The 23,719-nt window shown below is 34.5% G+C and overlaps 1 protein-coding gene across 1 annotated transcript in view; it reads right to left on the minus strand.

The window, feature by feature from the left end:
- Nucleotides 1–23,719, minus strand: part of PPP4R4 (protein phosphatase 4 regulatory subunit 4) — a gene marked incomplete at both ends in the record, with an annotated part of 67,558 nt that overhangs the window by 11,406 nt on the left and 32,433 nt on the right. Inside the window, 11 exons of the mRNA XM_080345644.1 lie at nt 285–432; nt 1,223–1,328; nt 2,312–2,494; nt 3,755–3,838; nt 5,306–5,383; nt 7,380–7,499; nt 8,482–8,651; nt 11,183–11,305; nt 14,490–14,611; nt 19,509–19,616; nt 22,140–22,246. Of these exons, the coding sequence (XP_080201770.1) occupies nt 285–432; nt 1,223–1,328; nt 2,312–2,494; nt 3,755–3,838; nt 5,306–5,383; nt 7,380–7,499; nt 8,482–8,651; nt 11,183–11,305; nt 14,490–14,611; nt 19,509–19,616; nt 22,140–22,246 (1,349 nt within the window). The remainder of the gene's footprint in view (nt 1–284; nt 433–1,222; nt 1,329–2,311; nt 2,495–3,754; nt 3,839–5,305; nt 5,384–7,379; nt 7,500–8,481; nt 8,652–11,182; nt 11,306–14,489; nt 14,612–19,508; nt 19,617–22,139; nt 22,247–23,719) is intronic.

The following is a 23,719-nucleotide window of genomic DNA, read 5'->3' on the forward strand; positions in this document are numbered from 1 at the left end:
TGTATTGCTTTCCTCTCATCTATTGGCTCCACTGCCTCGGTGTTCCTTTCTCACTCCCAAAATCTGACACTTCTAGCCAGTCCCCCGAACAGTCAGAGTGACCTGCTTCTGTGGTTTTCTGACATTCTCATAGTCCCCTCCACCTTTAATGTTGGTCATTCTGAATGCTCTGTACCTTTTTACTCAAGTCCCATTATTTAAACAAGACATAAAACCCTTACCAATATTCCTTAATATATTATTTAAAGCTTTTTCCTGTACACTGCTACAGTACAGCACAGTACCTCACATTTGCCACGGGATCATGTGTAAGTTCAAGCACAGGTAGAAAGAAGTATTTACAGAAGAATGATTTTGAAAACAGTTCCATAATGAATTCACAAGTATCTAAAAACCGAAGTCTGTTCCAATAACTTTTTCCTTGGCCCAGTTCTGAAAAATAACAGTTCATAGATATTACCTGTTAAGTTCTCCATTTCAGCTAGAAAATATTTCAAAGGTTAAGCTTTGACTCAAAGATGACCATCACACTCATCACAAGGCAGACCTTCTCATTCTATCTCAATTCTTTCTTGCAGTGAAAGCCTAACCTTCTGAATTCAACAATTTCTGTCAGTGAGCATTTTTTTCAGAAATTCAATCTATCCCTTTAACCATTTGAAAAAGCAAAAATAGTAAGGAAGTAGTTACTGTGCTGAACAAAGCCCTGTATGCCATTCAAATCATGGCACAAGTGAAGCAAAATTACTGTGTAAACATTAAGGATTACTAATGGGAACTATTCAACCTTGTAACACAGAGTATAGACTAGAAAGTCAACTAAGGTGACTAAATCATTCATAAATTAATTTCTGAAAAGATTCATTCACAACTTTTCATGCTGAAGTCCCTAGAGAATTTTACTTCTATAAAGGAATTCTGCTTTGTATATTGCAGCACCTATAGTGAAGCAGTTTTAGATTCAAGAAGTAGGGTTGGAACAGTCTTGGCATATTATCAATTTCTCATATTGCAATTTTCTCAATTCCTTTGCATAAGTTTCACATACATTCTTTGCATATGCACAATATGTTTTGCCTAGTGATAATGTGAGCAACTGAATGTCTTCTAAGTGTAATCCCAACAATTAAGCAAGAAGTTACACTGAACAAATATAACTATAAATAGATCTTCAGTCAAAACTAACTTGCATCTCTAAGTAATGAAGGAAAAATTATCTTACGTTCAATCAGCTTCTGAATAACCTCATGTCTCTGTTCTTGTTTGCGATTATAACGTAAATAAACACAGAGAGTTCGAGCAGCTGCTTTTTGGACTGGCAGGACATTCTTGAAGGAAATAAAGGAAACACAATTAAACATACCTGAAGGAATATGACTAAAATGTATAAAAATTATAGAAGTAGAAAAATAACTAAAAAATAGCCTAATTCTAAAAATTCTGGAATGAATAGAATGAAGCTTTGGGGAACTTCAGATTGGACATCAGGAAAAAGTTTTCCACTGAAAGAGTGGTCACAGCACCAAGCCTGTCACAGTTCGAGAAGCATCTGGGAAATGGTCTTTGGTGATATGGTTTAGTGTCAGGTAGTTCTGTGAGGAGTAGGGAGTTGGGCTCGATGATCCTTATGGGTTCCTTCCAATTTGAGATATTCCATGATTCTATGGTTCTGTGCAATTTTGAAATAATTGGCATAATGTAAGGGAGAACAATGAAGCCAGGCCAATTCATGAGACACCTACTCCTTATCCCATCTGCCTAGGTTGTTTATCCAACTATTTTATGAATGCCTAAAAGTATTCCATGTTTGGAAGGCACCTTCTATATTGTGGGTGTTAGGAAGGAAAACATACAAGATCTTCTATTATAACAGACAGTTTGAATGAATTAAATAACATTTTAGACCAGCAACTTTATATGATCATTCATTTTCAGAATTAAGTGTTCTTTCATAAAGAATGGAACACAATGCAATGTAAGCTATGGAACTAGGAAAATGAAGGCATATCTCAGAGGAAAATGTTTTGATTTTTCTAGAAACGAACTGATAATTAGCACAGGGAAAGGAAAGAAATCTTGGGTGTGAGCAAAAATGTTCCAATCTGACAAGCAAATTTCACTCATCAAACTGGGGGCTAGTTCTTAGCAATTTCTCAGTCTTATCTAAAAAAACACAGCTTGATACACAATTCAATGAAAAATAGTACATTAAGATTTATATATAAGTGCTACACACAGCAAATATCTAGTGCTAATTTTCTAAATACAGTAAACAACTGCAAAACAGTAGGAAAGAGACAGACAGGCTCACATTTGTCAAAATGATTGTCAACATTCTGTGAAGAAAACGGTAATAAATCTGATCACTTGATATGATATGAGGGAGACATGCGTATTTTTGCAGTAACTTCTCATGAGTTCTCCACTTTAAAGAAGTTGCTGCTCTCTGTTCTGCTGTTGTTAATGCAGGAATCAAGTCAGGAATAGACAATAACTAGAAATAAAAATATAAACATTAAAGTAATTTTAGATCTTCTAGCTATATTCCATATTACTATAATTAAAAAGTATATAATAACAATGTAAGAAGGGAAGCGATATCAGGGGGACAATTAATTTCTCATCAGACAGGATCAACTATATCATGACCATTTCAAATATATATTAGTCTAACTTGTTCTTAAAAAAAAATAATAATGATCAAGGTTAAACAATCTCCACTAAGCAGTAAATTCCACTTAATTAGTCAAAAAGCTACTCCAGTACCTAAATACACTGTGACTTCCAACTTGTCCTCCTGATAAACTCATTACCATTCTCTTTGTAACACCCTTTTACAGATATGAAGACAATTACAACAATCCTCCCCAGTCTTTATCAAAACAAATAAATTTCATTTTTCTCCTAGCCTCTTAAACTTTGCAGTTATTGTTCTCAGCTCTCTAATTAATTTTAGTAGGAATTATACACCTTTATAGTAGCCAAGCTAACTTCTCTTTAGTACTAAGCAAAATCACAAGAGACTTGACATGGCCCTAGTTATGTGTTACAGCTGTAAAAATCTGACAAAATCACATTTTGAAGTATACTCTCAACTTTTGTCTATACAAGGACACAAATTTATTCAATTCTTCTATTGTCAGAATATTTCAATTTCTCGGTACATTTAGGAAGTATGCTCAAAACAGCATCTTAAAACACAAGATGATCTTTCATGTTCCATTTTACAGGTAAGGAGTCACTGAATAAACCATCATCCAGAGCTACATACAATTAAATTAGCAAAATTGGAAGCTGAAGACATGTCTCGTAAATCTTAATTCAGTGCCTTTACCTCAGGAAAAAGGAAACCTCCTAGCAGAAACTGTGTCTGCAAATGTCAACCATGGGCAAATTAGGTATTTGCTATCATTCCTTTAGCATGAAACCAAGTTTGTTTTTACTTAATGACTGTACTTCAAAACTTGATCTATTTCAGCAAATTAGAAAAAGAGCATGGATAAACTGATTATTTTTATATTAAGTCTAATCTTGCATTTTTTTATTTTGACGTTTACAAACCCAACAATGAATCAAAAAACCACAGAAAATTTATATCTCTCCAAATGAGAAACTAAACATGAAAGCCTTTGCTCACAATTTATGTCTCAACAACTTTGTTACTACATCCATTTAGAAAGCAACTTAAAAAAAAAAAACAAACCCACACACAAACAAAAACCAAAAAACCACAAACACACATGAGAACACCCACCTTGCTTTCTGATCCACTGTTTTCTCCTCCATTAGCCATTAGCTCAAGGATTTCAGGAAGGTGACCTACCAGGGCATCTAACACCTATTTAAAGAAAGGCTGCATGAATGAGGTCTGTTAATTTCATTTGACTCAAGTTTTCTCTCTCGCCAGCATACCACTGCTGACATCTCTTACGTCATTGTATTCTCAGATTCATCTTAAAAAAAAAAAATTATAAAGGAAAGGAAAAAGAAGTGCAACGTATTTGCATTGACGATGACTGGGATTTAACATTTATGTTTTAATATAGTAAGTAAGTATTATAGCTTTCAGATTAGGAAAAAAAAACTATAGCTTTGATTTATGTGAATACCACAGCCAATGCTTTCTAAACTATTCACATCGTACAATATTTAAAAATGAACATTCATTCTTAAGAAAGATCTGTATTTCATAGATAGTTAAGAGTCTCAGCAAACACAAATAAACATTTTTCTTTGTATCTGTCAGCTAGATCCTAAAATATTTTTTTCCTGCTTTGGGGAAAAATGCAGTTGATACATTAAAATAGAATATATAGCCTATATTAACAGAATAACCTTACTTTTGAAAGGTTGAATACTTGAAATTAGACTAGAAAAGTACATAATTAAATATTTTTTTGCACCAATTCTGACTAAGGTGATATACAAAATAAAGGAACAAATATTTTTTCTGATTTAGACAACTGTATAGGGATCAAACCAAGGAATTTTTCAAAATGACCAGCTGCTTCTGAGTCTCAACATTCAGGTATTCAACTTGAGAAGTCTTTTAGGATGGGTCAAAATTTTATAAACAATAAGTAGATATTCTATGAACAGTTTTAATTTCCTTAAAAATGTCTAACAAAGGGTATCAAAACAAAAAGGAACATTTGAAAGCAAAACTCCTTTTTCCATGCCATATCCAAGGATGCTACATAGAAAAAAGATCTAGGATTGGAGTAACTAGTATCAGAGGAAACGGTGATTTTGTCTCAAACAAATAATTTCAAATCATGTCATTCTCAATACAAAAAAGTCTCATGTAGGCTGAAACCAAGGCACATTAAACTAAACTGTCTCATAAACACAGATTTTTGTAGCAGATCTTGGACTGAAACTCTTTCTAGAAATCCTGGTCTTTGAACCATACACAACTTCTTCATCTCTTGTTCATTAAGAGAAGTGAAAATAAAACAAAGCAAAACCCTTGTCTGCTATCAATTATTATTTTAACATAGTATCAAAAGCAAACCTTTCCAAAGCCTTTGTAAGGTAATAAAAAAATATAGCAATTAAAACAATTTAGAATTAATATTTTTAAAAGCTAATACATTCAGTATGGGTTTACGAAATTCAAACCTCCTATTTTCATCCTTTTTATTCACAGACGGCTGGCATCTTAATGAAGCGTCTGCGAAACAGAAGTAAAAGCTCTTGATAATTTCAAACTGTTACTGCACTGTCTTATTTCAGAGTTATTAAACATCAAGATTATCTGCCTCTATGTAACAAGCAAAAGAAAGTTCCAATAAAAGTATATTACCTCCAGTGACTCATCCTGTAATAGTGTAACCAGTTCTTTATGTATTGTATACACACCAGAATTTAAAAGCTTAGCAACCTAAAAAAGGACAATAAGACAGCAAGGTGAAACATTCTTTAGTTCCATTGCACTACAGCAACTATTCTACATGCGCTTACTTTACAGCAAGCTTGAAAAAGGGAGACAGAACAATTGCTTAATATCAGCCTTCTAAAGCTGTGTACTTTACCATTGATCACATTGAAAATACACTTACATAAAGAATATGAGTCAAGAAACCGGCCTATTACTCAACCATGAAACATGTTGTTAGAATGAACTCTCTTTCACATTTACCAAACATTTTTAAGACCGCACTGCAAGGCTAGAAAAATTCCTTCTGGAATATTCAAATATACTTCATACTCTTTAGGAGAGATAACAGTCACCTATATAATTTACCACAGATAAAATATAAAAATGTGCTTAGGCTGTTATGGATTTAAAGTTTCCTCAACTTTCCATCCAAAGTTTTCACTCCTTACTTCTTTTGATGTTTTGTTGTTGATGATGTTGTTGGGTTTTTTTGTTTATTTTTGGCTTTGTTTTTTTGTTTGTGTTGTTTTTTGGGGGGAGGTGCGGTACGGGAGTGTGGGTGGTTTTGTTGGTTGTTTCGGTGGTTTGTTTGGGGTTTTTGTTTTTACTGTGATTCATAAGTCACATACAAATTTGTAAAAACCAGCACAAGTTCATCTCCACACTGTTAAAAACATTTTATAGCAAATATGAGAAAAAAAATAGGAATGAGGTTTTTCCCATTTGGAATATTTAGATGACACTTTTTAACAGTTTTCTTTGTGTATATAAGCCAAGAGAAAATAAGACCTTACTTCCAATCAAAATGAAACTTTAGAGAAATGGCTACAGAAAGTTTATTTAAAAAAAAAAAAATCCACCTAGCAGTGAATGCCATAAATTACTCATTTCTGGCTGTCACGTGGTTGCAAATTATGCTGTTAAAAATAAATCAACCAGCACTAAATGTATATTCAGACCACGGCATAACTTTGCAAGTTTTTTTTAATGAGATAGAATACTTTTCTGATATTCAGGCAGTACCTTAAAAGTGTTAAACATCTGACATTAAACATTATGTAGAATTATATGCTAATTTTATTCTTTCAACAATTACTTTGCATTATCATTCATTAAGACAAGGCATCAACAGGTGAAGGGAACTAGAAATCCACCAATCTTCCTTAAGATGGGGGAAATAAAGCCATCTTGGCTTCATTTATGCCTCTACTAGTTATTTAAATACTTTCAGCAAGCTGCTTAACTTACCAATTTCTACAGCAACAAAGTGGGAGAAAAAGCTAGCTTGAGGACTGAAACACAAGGATTCTCAGTAAAACACTATCAAACCTTGAAGATCTCTCTACGTGGGTTAAAACCATCAGGACAGAGAGTACTTTCATCTCTGGAATGTACTTCATATAGTTAATATTATCTATGCAGCTGTGTGTTTTTGAACTTCCATGAACATAATACAGTGGAACTTACGTATACTGGATGGAATATTAAGAATACATATATTTTTACATCTGCATAAATTTCCAAGTAGTTTCATAATAAATTTGAGTATTTAACTTAGATGTGATACATACAAATATTCTCCACACCAGCACAGCAGCAAACTGTACAGTTCTAAAGAAGGTTTTCAGGATCAGAAATGGCAAGGTCCTTTTCCTGTTTGTCTTGTTATTTTCTAATAGCATTCAAAACCTTAAAATATTCTTATTAGTACAACTGCTTATATTTATTGTGTTAGACTATTTTAAGTTTCTTCCAGCTTTTGCTCCTTAAGACACAGCAGTAGGTTCTGTAGTCAAATATCACATAACTTCAATACCAATGTGTGTATATGGGCTGTATTTACATATTAGAAGGGACTGAACACTTTTGCAAACTACATTTCAACTGGTTTTCTCAAGTCCTCTAGTTCTGGTTGAATAGTCACAAAAGTGAGCTTAAAGAATAAAACAACATAAACCAAAAACATGTAAGTACTAACAAAGTACCTTTGTAGACTTACTTCATAGAAGCTTATGGCCATGGTATATCTGACGGGAACTTCAGGGTCATGACAAAGGCAGAAAAATATAGAATATAGTTCTAAATGGAAGTTCTTTGGATCCACAAAAACAATCATGGCCTGTGGAAAGATAAAGTCTTTTATTAACTGTCCAACTAAAGGACCACACTATCAGAGATTTTCAGATGAAAACACTGAGTTACAACCAGCAAGACACTTGTGAGAAAGCAGGTTGTGATTCTAAATAGGAAGTGTGGCATTTTTGATGGTCTTGTCAAAATACAGGCACCAGACAAGTTCTAGAGTTGACAACTAAACTGAATTTACATATCTTCCAGACATGCTGAAGGCTTTTTTTTTTTTTAAGATACAGATTAAAAACACAAGATATAAAACCTTAGTTTTACAAATATCGTTAATGTTTCTGTACACTAGTGGAAGCTGAAACTAGAGATTTCAAAAACAAAGCAAGCATCTGAACTTCAACATAATTGTGTGTACATACCTTTTTTTTTTGTTCTCAAATAAACCAACAGATGACTACCTATATACATGGTGCTTGTCCTTAAATGGCAGAATAAAAATAACTGTGTACTGGCTTTTGATAAAAACATATTTTCTTTAAATATAAATGCAGATTGTCAAAATACAAAGTAGATCTACAGAAACAGAGTGGTAAATTTGAACACTTCACATAAACAGATTCAATCTTTAGCTCCCTGTAATGCCACAACACAGCAAATGTGAAAAATAGGCTTTGAGGGATTTGAAACTGAGGACTCTGTTTCACAGCCATTTTCTCAGTGTCTTTGTGCTAAGGGTTTGGAGAAAACCTGTAGGAAAGGATGAGCCCAGTGACATTTCAGAGCAGCACTCTTTCAACCAAAGCCTGGTAACAATTTTCTGAGGCTCTGCAAAAAGGAATCTTTCCCAGTAACTCTTTTGGATAACCTCTACTTTAAGCCAGTAACTTGAACTTTATAGGGGAGAGCTAGAATCTAGCTACCTATGTATAATATGGCAATAACTTCTCTATCATTCATGCAGTTTATGTACTATATGCATGACATGAAGTACTTAACCTTAAATTAAAGTTACTTACTGGAAAATTGTAAGCACAGTTCTTCCTCACTGAAATATACTTCTTTTCCTGTTCTAGAGTTTGAAGTTGTAGTTGATTATCATTGTGTCCATTTTCCTGCTGCAAACCCAGCGTGGAAAGCTTCTTGTAAAATTCCAAAAACCGTAAGTGCTGTTCAGGAGTAAAAATGCCTGGGGAGGGGAGAAAAAGCTTCATTTTATCTTTATAAACATAATTTTAAAAGTCAAAAACCCAAATATCTTTCACAAATCTATCAAATACACCAATTTTTGTTCTCCCTCCTCTCCCATATAGTAAGTCTAGTGGAGTATCATCAGTGTGTTTTATACAGAAATGGTGATTACAGGAAAATGATAGGTAACTATAATAGCATTTACATAATTCTTGAATTATTCAGGATTTTATCTGCAGGATTGTGAATATACTTGTTTGATACATATCTGCAACAACTTGAAAAAATAGGCTATGTTGCTACATATAATAAAAATGTGTAAGAACAAAATTAGAAAACAAACTGGAAGGCAACTAGCAAGATGACTTCAGAAATTACAAGTCATTTTGGAAGTACATCAGTAATATAAAAACAATCAAGGAAAGACTAGTTTTTTTACTGAAGAGAGAGAGAAGCTATCAGTGATTGGCATCAAGAAGGCTGAAATGCTTGGTGTTTTTATTTTCTTTCTCAAACTCTACTAGTATCATCAGGATCAGCAGAATTAATAACAGTGACAAGGATTGAAGCTTTAAGTAGAGAAGGAACAGGTCAGTGAATACTTAAACACGAAAAGTTTTTGAAATGTGCAGGGTCAGATGACCTTCATTCCAACATTCAAAAGTATTTAAAGTACCAGCTGCTGAAAGCTGAAATAAGGAAGATACTGGAATGGAAAAGGGCTGATGTGGTACAGATATTTAGTAGCTGGAGAGGTGACAGACAAGCCATATAATTACCCGACAGTCAGATTACTTTCAAGTTGGTTTGTTGTTGGTTTTTTTTTTTCTTTAATTGGAACAAAAATCAAAAAATCTATTTGTAAATACCAAAAAGGAAACAAGAAAACAAGTAGCAGCCAACATGGCAAAAGAAAAACTTGTCAAAGTGATTCCATTTCCTTCTAATACTGGATAACAGAACCTGTCAGATATCCCAACTGAATACAGAAAGAGGAAGTGAAGGCCATGTTTTTCATAAGCAAAATAAAGGATCAGGAAAGAGATTTAAAACTATAAAGTTGCTGCAAAATTGCCTGGAAAAGCAGTTTAGAGAAAGTTACCCATGGTTCACTGACAAGATATGAAGCGTATAAAACAAGGTCTGTCCTAGTTCTGGTACTATTCAGTATTTTAATTGATTTTTTCGATGTTTGATTAGAGAATACACTTATTGAATAATTTGATAACATCAGCCTAGGAGGGAGACTTAGTTCTTCAGAAGACAGAGTTTAAAATTATTTCCAGAAACTGAACATATGGGTCCTAAAACTTTTAGAGTATCATTCCACTAAGACAGAGGTAAGGTACCGTGCTTAGCCAAATTTGCATGGCCTACATAAGGCCAGGAAAGAGAAAGACTAACTAGGTGGCAGTTTTATCAAAATAAAACCAAATAAAAATAAAAAAACCACAGACCTTTGAGCTACTTCTGTTTATAGGTTGCACTTGAACAAATAATGTCAACCTGTTGTAAACTGCTGCAGGTAAAAAGACAATTTTTCATACTGAAAAATGTAAACAGCAATATAGCTTGCAAGACACATGAAGTAACCCCTTCACTTTATTCAGCTCTCCTAAGGCACAGTAACACTTCCAGAAAAATGTGAACTTGTCAAACAGGGTTCAGAGGTGAAGAGAGATCAGCAATTAAAGTCATTCAACCAAGAGACAAGACTGGGAAGACATGACAAAACCACGACTGACTGTCCCAGCTTATGTTTCTGTAATGAACAGTTTGACACTGGAGCAGCCCATTTGAGTTATTTGTAGTGAAGTAACCGTGACTTTAATAGTCTCTAACATAATCATTAAGGATCATTTTAAAGACCTGTAAGAAAGATCAAACGGTTTAAGAGTCTAGCGGGGGAAGTCTCTGTAAAATAAGAGCATGATTCCATGCGGCCACTCCCCAGGTAAGCTCTGTGTAGAGGGTATATGGCGGGTAGAATGATCAAGGAAAGATCTGTTGTGCTCAAGTGCTAATGTACAGAAAATCACAAAAATTATGAGTACAAACTTGGCCTGAGCTGCAGCTGAGAATTCACAGGCTATTAGGTCTCCTTTTTCCCCTGAAGTTCCTTGTGGGCCACGCTCTGTACTGTGCCTCAAAACAGATGCCAAGCACAGAAGTGAATGTTCACTGTTAACATCAGACTGTGTTTCCAAAGACTTTTAGTTTCAAAAATTCAGTCATCCAACTAACAAGCTCCAGAATATCCAAGAAGGAATCAAAACAAATCAGTCAAAACAATAAACACAAACCACACATTTCCATCTCTGCCTCCATCTAAACATGGAAGAATAAAATAAAAAAAGGCAGAAATTCACAAAATCCAATATTCATGCATTGGTGATTTCAGACTTTTGCTTTCATATTTCCTTTCCTATAATTTCATTTGATACATTCAAATATGGGTATTTTAAAGAGCTTCAAATTCTCTGATCTTCCCTCACTTCTAAGATTATTTTAAGGAACATTAAATCATACCATATAATCCGTTACATAGTTTCCCTAAATGGAAAGATAAAGAAATTAGGATAGATTCATCTGATTTGAAGGATTTTTCACAGAATGACTTCACTAAGGGGAGCACAGTTTGACTCCTATCATCTGAAAAACAAAAGAAATGTTTAAAGTTAGCCATTTGTCAATATCTGAAAAAAAGAGTACAGAGAGTGGACTTCAATAATAAGTTACGAAAAATATAATTTAACATGCTCAGGAGTATTTTTGGTAGGCCCTCACTGGAGGTAGGAAACAAGACGCATAGAGAAAGACAAACATACTACCATAATACAGGTCCTAAATGATTGTACCTTACCTGTTTTATTTGCTCGGGTTTTTTGTTCATTTGTTCTTAAGGAAAAGGCACCCGCCAGCAAAGGATGAGACAGAGCATAAATGAACAGTCACTAACTTCTCCATTCACCAAGAATACGGGAAGGAAAAGAATACTGCAGTACTCCTACAATAAGATTTGTTACAATGGTAGGAATACAGGGAGATCAAGACTGAACATGACCATGACAGTAAAAAGAAAAATCTGGATATGCTGGAAGTCAATTTTTTCAACCTACTGAGAAGAAGAGGTTGAAAGTCTTTTGGTAAACAATAAATTCACAGAGAAACAAAATAATTACAGTAAGATAAAAGAAATTAAATCATTTAGAAATTAGTGTCAAATCCAAGCACTGTGCCTCATTATAAAATAAAGGAGTAAATGTTCAAAGAAATGTGTGTTTTGACTTGTTTTGAATAAACCATTGTATTTTAAAATGTTCAAGTTTTAAAGGGATTAGGATTTTTTAATAGTAGATCAACACCAAAATTCAGCAAGTAATTACAGCTGGACAAAATATTTAGGTTGACCTGAAGAAATATTTTGATATGGTGAGAAAGAAACTGCAGGATATAGTTTTGGGTCATTTACCTTCAAAATGTTCAATTTCTAGTTCAGTCAGGAAACCAAATGTCCTGGTTTTGTTAAAAACAAGTTTCTCTTTCAGTGAATTTTGCCTGTCAGCTAAAGCCTTCACATTAACTGCATTTTCCTGGAGAACCAGACACATGTTTTGGTAAAACCTAGCAATGGAATGCAAACTTATTGATAAGCATGGATGGACATCTCACGAGAGGGGCGACGAGGAACAACTGACCAACTGTGTATAACATTCCATTCACGTGAATACTTCATATAAAATGGGAGATCACGAGGATCTCGTCCCTTTTTCTCTTCTGCTTATGGCCGACATTAGGAGAGGACCTTGCTAGTCGTCCCTGCGAACTGAGGCCTAGTGAGAGACTGAATCCAGCTCTGGCTGGCTATGGAGTCTAATCCAGGACTTTGGGTGCTGGCTCTGCAGTTGCTGAGACTTTCAAGATTGGTTTTGTATATTTTGTATTATTTTCTCTATTCTTATTAGTAGCATTAGTAAAACATCTTTAATTTTTTCCAACTCTCTTCTCTCTGTCCTTCTTTTTCTCTCCCGATCACCTCTCCTGAGTGGAAGGGGGGAGAGGGAGGGGCAAAAGGGGAAGTGAGGGGGGGAGAGAGGGGGTTAACAATATATCTGCCAGGGTTTTATTGTCACCCCGCAATCTTAACCCTCGACACCAAAAACTACACAAACCAAATTCCTAGAAACACATTCCTTACAAAGCTGTAAACAGTCCCTGATTGCTTTCTTTGAGCTTTTTTTCAATAGCTAAAAGCAGTAGTTACAGCAATTGGCGGGGAGGGGAGGAAGGTGCAAAGAGAAGCACAAACTTGAAAGCACCAATGCAAAGGCTCAATAATTTGAAAATTAACCTACTATCAAACTTACTGATAGAAGCACTAACTGCTAAAAAAATCTGTTCTCCCCAAAACTACCTTATTTTTTTATGTACTCCTCCATATGGCTTATATGCAATCACGTCTTTTAGTAGTTCAACACCAACTTGTACAATAAATATTTGCTCCTCACTCACATATCAAGAAGGAGTAGTAGAGTCAGTAAGATGCGAGTGAGAGTGGAAAATGCGATGCAAAATACAGTTGTTAATGAAGATAAACAACTGAAGATTTTGGAAAAAGACAGTATAAAGAGCAAAGTGGCAAATAATGAGCAGTGATCAACAATATTTTGCATACACACTACAGCAATGATCTATCAAGTACGTTGCTGCTTTGTACACTTCCAGTCACAAAAACCAGCAGAGAGCACAACTGATACGGAGCCAGAAAGGGTGGCTGTTGTCTTCTACACTGCCCTGAAAAACTCAAGGCAGAGCAGCTGACTGGAGGCCATGGCACAGCAGTTACCAGAACATTGCCCTGCACTGGAGCTGTCACTGTAACTCTCCTTAAACTTTGGCCCAATCCGTGCTGAACTGAATTTGTGCTGAGAACCCAAGAGCCATGTGTGTAGGAAAACCCACCACACCACGCCAAAAGAAATGATACAACCAAGAATTTCTCCATCACATGAAGACACAGACACTCACCCCTAAGCCCAGAAAAGCATAAAATATGCTTGTAGATCAGAGGAAAGATACAGACCACTGAGAAAACATGAGCATTCACACCTTCTGCATTAAATACTGAAAAGCTTTATAAAATACACACACTTTCTCATTGCAAAGAAGCTTTCAGTACCATATAGCTACAAGTTTAAAGGGACTTAAATAGTAATCACTGATGCTTAGTACCTCTAAAACTGATCAGTTGTGTACTCTGCAGTTTACGGGACATGAAGAAATATTTTCTGTTCCAAAATTTACAACTGTATTTGACATTTAACGCTGGATGTTAAAACCTGCAAGGTTTACTAATACCCACACAAATATATCATATCATTGCCCCAGCCTGGGTTTTCAGGTGGGTTGCAACCTGTAGCTAGCACCAGGTTTACTTCAATTAAGTGGTAAAAACTAGGCAACAGCAAATAAAAAGCACAAGAAATGGCATCTGTTGAGCTAACTTTTTGTATTCTGTGTTTTGGGAGCATTAAGTAAATACTAATAACCTAATATTCCTATTGTTTATACAGTAATTTTACTCATTCCATTTAGCCACATTACATTAGAAACTTGGAATAAGGTAACTGATTTTGTGGACAACTGGTTCAGCTTCCTTAAAACTTACTATGTATGAAGTACTACAAGACATAAAATATATAATGGACAAAGCAATAAACAAAATGAAATCATAAATATCTGAAGAATGTAGACAGAACAAAAAACATTTAAATAAATTTGTAAGATGCATTAAAGCATTAAGAACTAGGCTAGTAAGCCTGAATTAAATTCTTACCTGCATCAAACATATCAAGCAGATTCACTAACGTCTCAAAAGCTGCAAGGCGCACACTGCTGCTCTCATCTCTTGCCAGTTCCACTAATTCAGGAAGCACCACAGTTTTTGTTAGTTCTGTCCTGCAAAGTGAAGGAAACAGTCAAGAGAAAACATGTAATGAAACAATATTGCCATAGCAAAACAGAATTCTTCCTTGAAATACTAATTGAGATATTTATTGGGTAATCAAGAAGTAAAAACTGCCAAAGTTGTAAGGAAATTAAAATTAAATAAAAACCTCCAGTCAATCTCAGGACTTCTTTCTTTGTCAGTCAAAGAAACATGCAAATTTAAAATGTGAAACTTCATCCCTAAAAAAGCATTCAAATTAGCTCAAAACAAATTGGAGAAAATGCAGTCTGAAAAATCAAAGCAGTCCAGCTACTTCACTGTATCACTTCTGAAGAAATATGCATAAATTGCTCAATGCAATGGTCCAAAGCCAAAAATCATTAAAGATGTTGGATTGAAGTGGTCTGGGAATCTTACGCCTCAAAGATGAGCCTTCTTTACAGAGGGTAAGTAACTACTGCTCAGAGAAAACACAGTTTCCCAACTAGTCCAAACACTAGCTTTTAGGCTTGTTTTAAAGTAGTAAAGAAAGGGTTCTGCTTGTCTGCTTGTCCTTTTTTGCCTTGGTAATTACCAGCGTTGTCTCTGTGTGTGCGATGGAGCAGAAGTATAACTTCTGTAGAAGCTGCCACCCAGCATAACTGCCCCTGTCCCAGTATATAATTGATTCTTGATTGCCTTAAGATATTAGAAAGATCTTCCTGCAGTCCTGCTACTAGCAAGAAGACATACCCAGTACTTCCACTTATTTTTTCTGTCATACTAATTTTTTTTTTTTAAATTTGTATTAGTCAAGATTTGTAGTGTTTGAACTTGTCTGCATTTAAGAAGCCCATTTAGTCCTGTTCTCATGTACAAGCTCTTGATCTGCTCACTAACTAATGAAAGTTGTTGTAAGCACCAAATTTCAAGAGCGGGACCTCAGCAATTTATAACAGCCAGGGATCTGGCTCTCAATGTTTATACTGCCCAAAGCATAACACTGCAGGGAAACTCTGATAAAACTACATTAACCAAGATGACAAAATCAGAAGTACGTTTGACACTCTGAGCAACTGTGTATGAAGAATTTAGACTATCATTTCAATCAGTTTATAATACAGAACCAATCACAACCTCTGGGATGATAGATTTTTACTGAAATAAAAATGCCTGAAAATATCCCTTCTAATCAGACTAAATAAGTAACAGATTTCCCTACTGTAAATCAATATTAACAATAATACTTTCAAATGTTTATAATCAAAGTTATTTGCACCTTACAGAGTTTATTATTGTTACCTGTGAATCAAGATATAGCTTAACAGTATTCTTCCAAACAGATGATTCATTATTTAGATAAAATTATGAGAAAATTACATTTTATTATTTCAATGGTAACATCACTGAATTTCTGATTAAAAGTAATTCCAAAAATAAAATTTAAAAGAGCAAAAATTGTCCTCTTGAGCCAGTGGAACAAAATATTTATTGAAATAGTGTTAAAATAAAGATGCTGCTCAAGCAGATTTTGCTCTCAAATAAGACCTGGGCCAGTAAGAGAGAATCCAAGCCTGGAAAGGCTCAAAGTCTTTAGGGTTTAACTTGCTCTATAGTACCGTGCTCCCACAGCTAGGAAAGGATGGGATGCATGTATGATAGGAAAAATCTGTGATATTATTTCTCCAAAACTGCAGTATTACATAGATAATAGAGGATTTGCTTAGTACAAAGGACACACTAATCTCAGTTTTATAGCTCCTGTGCTTACGTTGGGGTTCTGACTTGCAGTCAGCGTTTTTAGCTAAGTAACACTTCGGAGAGGAAAAAAATACAACAAAATCAAAAAAAAACCACCAACCAAACCAAAACAAACAAAAGCAAAGAAACATCAGCAAGTAAAATCAGGGAAATATATAGCATCACAGATGAAAGGAACAGCTACACTTCAAGTTCTTTAAACACCCAGAATTCTCAGAAAGGGTAGAGTTGAATAACATATATTTCAAATAACCATTGCAACTGTTGTCACATTATGCCTTTAATCTAAAAATGTACTTATTCCCATTTATTTAATTTCCTTTATTTTCCTACTACTTGTTGATCCTCAACATGAAACACTGTAATGGCTTGCATACCAAAAATACCGACAGTTCACCATTTTTTATGAGATTAAAGATTACGGCATCAAAGTCATTGGCAAGGGATTAGGTGAAAATATCACAAACTGTGTATATGGATACATTAATATTAAAAATAAAAGAATTAAAAGAATTAAAGAAAAATATACAGAATGAACCACTAATTAATAATTACGTATTTAGCCCTATTAAATCACTAGTTTAAGGCTGGGTAAACTGCCAGTAATACTGTCAGTGGCCACTGCATAACACCTATATCGTTTTAAGACTTTCAGCTCCCAGGTATAATAAATGTGATTTAATTAAAGACAATAAACAGAATGAAGAAAATTTTATTTCCTTTCCAAAATGGTCACTTCTTAGTATAAGATATAGCCATCTTGTTACAAATTAAGACAACTTTGTTTCTTCTTTCATACTGTTTAGTGTACGTTGAACTTAAAAAGCATTCAGAGGAGTGAGGAAAACACCACAAATGCATGCATTTTGTTCTTAACACCTGGGTGTACATATGCATATCTTTAACGTAAAAAAACAGAATGCTGAATGCAAATTCATACAGATTCACACAAACTGTGACTGCTCCCTAAAGTCTACCACCAAAACCATTTTCTGCATCTCAACAGACTGAGCCACAAGGCAATCTGTGCAGCTGTACATTTTTAAAACATAAGAAATGCTTCAGGAATATCTGAAAGAAATATTCTCTAACTATATGCATATCCTAGATGAGAGTTATTTTACTCAGAATAACATACTTACATTATTTTTTAAATTATTTTGCTGTATTATGTGTCACAAATCATTTTCAAAGGCAAATTCATGTGATTACTTCTCAGCTCTTGACTGTAACTGAGAAGGTTAGAAGAATCCATGGAAATGCAGACGGCATCTCAAATAAGACACCAAAAAAAAATCTCATGGGACTGAGCCATAACAAATAAGAAATAAGGAATGAAGGTGACCGAGACAGACAAAAACATATGGCATAGGAAGGGTCCGGGGAGAGAAGGGTAGGACCACATCCTAAATCAAGACCCAGAAATCAGAAGAAAAAAAACCTGCTTTGCAAATATGTTTCTCTGGATGTTTCTCTGGATCTCCATTTTGGTGGCATAAAACAAACAAACAAATAAACTTCAAAATAATATGACAATTAGAGCCATTCCTCTCTTCAAAACTAGGTAGTCATGGAAGAAAAACCCCACACCTGGTCACTCCCTGAAGATACACGGAACTCTCTCTTTTACTCATCTTTGATCTCCCATTAAACAGACTTCAATTTTGGGATACACAAAGGTACATGAGATACATGCATACAGTAAAAATAAATGCAAGCTCAAATTATTCAGTAATTTAGATTAGTAGAATGCATGTTAAATTTTCAGTTTTACAATAAAAACTATCAATAAATTCTACTTTCTTTTCTGTAATTGCAAATTCTTTTATAGTCAAAGCCATTCAATATGGGAAATGTTAAAAATATGTGCCATGCTAAACTACATTTTCTTATAAAAGAAAATAAGTACAAAACCAAATTATTAACTTAAGTGAGATGAGTAATATTGTGTTTTCACGTTATTCACATCCTCTGAATTTTGCAGAACATGGACCCTGCAGAAGAGGTGCCTAAACCACACACATCAAATTATTTTTTTTTGCAATAAACATAAGTGAATCTAGGAATCTAGACATTACTGTCCTTCATGACCTTAGTAAAACAAAGTTAAACTAAGTACATGACAATAATGCTTAGCTCTTGCTGTGAATATCCATCCCTTTTATCTGAATAAGCTAGAGCACTGCCTGAACACACACTTTTTCAGTGTTCCATGGCTGAGAGGCAGATTACATTGCACCAGGAATTTGTTTTAGTTTCTTTTAAACTCAGAATCTAAGCTACAAAGTAATTCTCCATTAATTAAAAACAAAACAAACAAAAAACAACAAGAAAAAAACCCACAGTCACAGAAAGGCACCTTTCTCCAAACACCGGTACTAACAAACTGAAGTGAATACTTACCATATCTTTCAAATTACATTTCAGTTTCAGCCTCATGCTTGAATTTGCTCATAAACTCACAATTTTAAGAGCCAGAGGGACTCTAAATCTGATCCATCCCCACTGTATAACACAGGGCAGGGAATCTTACTTGATAAGTTCTTAAAGTCTGTAAGAGAAGTTTCTGCTTTTCTTTCTTCCTAACACAATAACATGTGGGCAGACCTGGAACTCTAAAATATTTGTTCACTCAAAGACCAATCCTGTGTGGGTAGTTAACAGGTTCTATTGATTAAAATAAAAGTTCCAGACTTCTTCTATTTCTGTATTTTTTAAGATTGAAAGTCTTCAGGCTTAGAGTAAAAGTTGATACTGCAATGAAATTTGCTTCCAAAATACATTTCCCCTTTTCCAAAATGCTGCACAGCAATTATTAGAAACTGCTAATACTTGCCATAATCTTCTTTCATTTATAAATAAGCCCTGTGACATCAATGGATAATTGAGGTGATTGCAAGAAGCTGTAGATGAACTCACTATTTACAAAAATCTGTTGTCTGTACAGTTCAACAATTTTACTATCAGGGAGAAACAAAAATCTGAAAATGGAAAAGAGCCAACTGCCAACAGCCAGTTCCTAAGAACACATCTGTAGGCTCCAAATTAATTATTGAGAAAGCAAGAATTTAGTTAGAAACCTTAAAAGGAATTTTTAGGTTACCATCATCAAATATTTTAGAGAAAGATTCTGCATTTAGAAGCAGTTATGCAAATTGTACTCACCCTATTCCTTGAGCTATATGTTCCAGTTGCCGACACATGCAGGTTCTAACTTCATATTCCACATCCTGGCACAGTGACTTTACCAATGGAAGAATCTCTCTTTTAATACTGAAAACATGAACATTTTGTATTAATATATAGACAAGAATATATAAAAGCCACTCTGTAGTACTCAAATTTTACCCATATGTTACTTCTAATGGCAATTTTTTAAACTAATTTATCACATATGGTAAATGACTTTTTCTGAGAATTTGCAGTTATAGAACAATACTATACATCAGACACAAATATGTGCTATAAAGAAACGGAAAAACAATCATTTACAACCATTACAATTTACTCATAATTCATGGGGGGTTTTTGTTTGTTTTTTCACTACAAAAATAGTAAGTAGACTTAGAGATCCTGTCCTTATTTAATAACCAACTTCAGGACAATTTCTGAAAAGCCACTGCAAGAATACAAGGAATTATATAAATAGAAGTGCAATTCCCAATTAATTGCCTCTGATACCTTATCTTTGGTATGCATGTCTCAGCAAAGAGATATTTGGGACGAAAGTAGAAAATTATTTTCAGATTAAAAGCTTCAGTACTGCAATGTCTTTATGCAAGTAGAGCCAAGTTTTCATGTTAAATCAATGGCAGATACAAAACACTATTTTGAATTCCGTTTAAATAAAAACACATACTACAACTTGGCAGAATCAGCCATTGTGTTGCCTGTCACTGCCCAAGATGCTGTCATGAGGATTCATAAAATATCTCTGTCCAAATCCTTATGCTGTTGCAAAACTCAGGAGAAATAGTATGAAGCCACAGAGAAGCAAATTTTCAAAGCAGCTTGCACAGCCTCTAGTCATCCCAGTGAAAATTAATTTACTTCTTACAGAAAAATTTGGCCTCAAGTTTCAAAAATTGTACAAAGTCTTGGGAGTTTGGAATTTTAGAATACCTTGAAGCAGGGACTAGTTCCAAAAAATACTTGTTTTTAAATAGCTGTTGGAACAAAAGGTAGAAAACCTAATATTCTATTCCAGGGTCAGTAGTTTTTCAACACTCTATATAAAAATCTGAGAGTCATATGAAATACAAAATAAAGGGTTTTAATTATAGTACAAATTTTGTGAGGAAAAATGGTGCCATTCTGAAGAAGAACTTGAAGATACACTTATATATTGCCTGTTCCTGAGGCCAGACATGTCTCCTGAGCATATACCAAGACACTTCCTGCCAGGGGAATGAGAGTGTGGCATGAATCTTAGTCTGCCATGTTCTCAATCTGTGGTTCCAGGTCTCTTTTCAGCCCTCTGAACTGCGCTCAGAGGCGTCTGCCAGAGGATCAGTATGACCCCAAAAATTCTCAGTGATCTTGTTAACATGTAGCTTCCGTACGGAAATGGTGCAACTATCTGTTCACTGAAATGAGGGGTTTCCAGTTTTTGAAGAGCAAGGAATTATCCTAAAGAAACCAACAAGAGAAGGTACAAATATTTGAATTTATAATGGATAACACTATTATAATTTCTCATAAGTTTCCAAATGATCTGGAAATTCACTTAATTTAACACTAAATAAATAAAAGCAATTGTGATTCTGCCAGAATTCTATAAATTTTGAAGATAAAGATTTGAAGGCTTTAGTAACATTCTCAAAAAATACTACTTTACCATGCATGTACAACAAGTGTAGTCTGCATCAGAAATGAGAGCACAGTTAGCTTACTTTTGTTTGCTTCTAGTTCTTTTTTATTGAAGAAAAAAATTACAATTTAAAGACAGTTATTCCTAAATGTCTTGTCACATGGTCCTGTTGTTCACCTTTTCTGTTATGCTGAATTCTTGCATTTCAGGGCAGATAAAAATCACTACTAGAGCAGACTTCCTCAGTTAGGCATGATTTCTGTGCATTTACTAGCCCTCAGTAGATTTCTTTTGTAATGCAAAATCGCATGTGGTCAATTGCCTGGATAGGAAACAATTTGGTGAAACGGTCCTACTATCATAAGACTGGAAAAACTGTCCAAAGAATGTACCACAACAACTGCTTTGGGTAGATAAGCTATTCAGATTTACTTTCATCACCAGTTCCCTCTTCTGCACCATTGTCCAAACCCACAGACACTGAATCTAAGAGCTGGATAATATCAGGCAACAAAAGTGGCTCCTGATACATCTCCATATAATTAAGGATATTAAAAAAATATCTATCTATGTGTCAAATTTGGTTAGACAAACAAAAAGTTAGGAACAGGATTCTTCTCTTTATGACAAGAAACTAAGGTGATGAAGTTGTGTTTTCTCTCTGCAAACTGCAGAGAAATCCACTGCTTGGCTTACTTCCTAGTAATGAAAACAATACACAAGAATAGAATGAAAATGGAACCCATCCAAGCCTGTGGAAGAACATGCAAATAGAAGTTGTAAACTGATGAACATCAGCAAGTCTGAATATGCCAGTTACATAATGAACTTTTTATTGTTAATTAATATCCAGATAAAGGGATCTGTAAAAAGAAAGCATTTAATTTTTTACAATAAAGTTTACTTTTCTCATAGTAATTTTTGCCCACTGAGAGAGAAATACTGGTATATACTGTGGAATGAAAATATATGTACAGTTTACTTACATATGGGCTTCAAATTTGTTAGCTAATTTTCCCATGATTTTACAACTAACTAAGCGGGACTGAAGTGATTGAGAAAGCTGTGCTTTGGAAACAAGTGGATTCAGGATCTGTATGAAAGAAAAAAGAAGAAATGCAAAGAAAATAAATGTGAGCAGTAAAGATTTTATTCCCCTTCTTATAAAAAATATCTAGGAAAACACATCCCAAATGTCATCTGCCTCTTTCATGGAATTAATCAGTACTAACAACAATAATGCCTATGTACACTGAAAGTCTATTGGAAACCTATATTTAATATTCAGCACTAATTATAGCATGTTAAACCCACATCTTGGCCCAAAGAGCAGTTTATGATTCAAATCACAGCCACAGTTTTACATCTGTCTACTTGTGTCTTTATTTTGAGACTAAGTCGTATGTGAATATTTATAGCTATTAGCTGATAATTTTCACAAAAGTTGTTAAATATGTGCTTGAAAAAAAGAAAAAAAAATCAGAGAAATTCTCTCTGAGGTTACTTCTTATAAGTTTTCCCAGGAAACACCACTTGTGATGTAAAGTTTTGAGGCAATGATCCCTCTTGATTATGCATACTTCAGGGATCTGTAGGGAAGAGGTTTCATTTCCCTATAAATGCAGAAAACCTGCATCTTTACTGGAGCTCTACTGCCATTTGTTGCATTACCTCTGTGGTGCCATAAACAAAGAAAGGCCCGCAGAACACTGCATTTTGATATATTCTTTTTTGCCCAGAAACAATCACAGAAAAACAGGTGTCAGCCCAAGAGGAAAATCACAGAGACGTATCTTCTGGAATCTGCCACAGTTACTCACTCAGTCTCTTTTGCAGCGCTCCACAAAAGGATAATATACATGGCAGGAAATTAAAAAAAAAAAAATCTGGAATAATTTTTCTCCTTCTCTTACCAGCTGCAAGGACAAAGAGATCACCCAGAAAGGAATTGGTACTTCAACTATGCTTCCAACTATAACACTGCATAAAAAAACCCATGTCATTAACCTACAAAACTGTCTATCATTTAATTGGTCTTTGAACTGTGACAGCAAACACACTGTGTCCAGTAACACTAACTCCAATCACTGACTTAGACACAGCCTCTCCCATGACACTGGGTTAGGCTGACCTTTGGTCTGACACACACACCTTTCCTTATGTCCTTGAAGTCTGTGATTGTTTCATGATTTTTACTTACAAAAAAGTTTAATAACTAGAATACTCCAAGTTTTCTGATACACAGATCCTTCAAGTAACAAGAAAGCCCCCTTTTCAGATTCACGTTTCTGCTGAATTAGCACTGCTTTATCAGTTGTGATCGTCCCAAAGCAAATTTTTGTGGAAACTTTTAAGTATGTTCCCAGAGACAAATCAGGGGAAAAACTCCATCTTCTTTAAATGGCGTATTTAAAATTATATTGCAATTAGTTTTTGGAGGTTACTAGAATAATTATTCTTTTTTTTTTTCCAACCCAACTTCTCCACCCTTCAGAAGATTATTTTTTATACAGTGCTGGACTTTGATTACCCATTATTTTTGAAGTATTTTTTTATACTACACAAA

This window comes from Nesoenas mayeri, assembly GCF_963082525.1.
Source record: "Nesoenas mayeri genome assembly, chromosome: 5".
NCBI lineage: Eukaryota > Metazoa > Chordata > Aves > Columbiformes > Columbidae > Nesoenas > Nesoenas mayeri.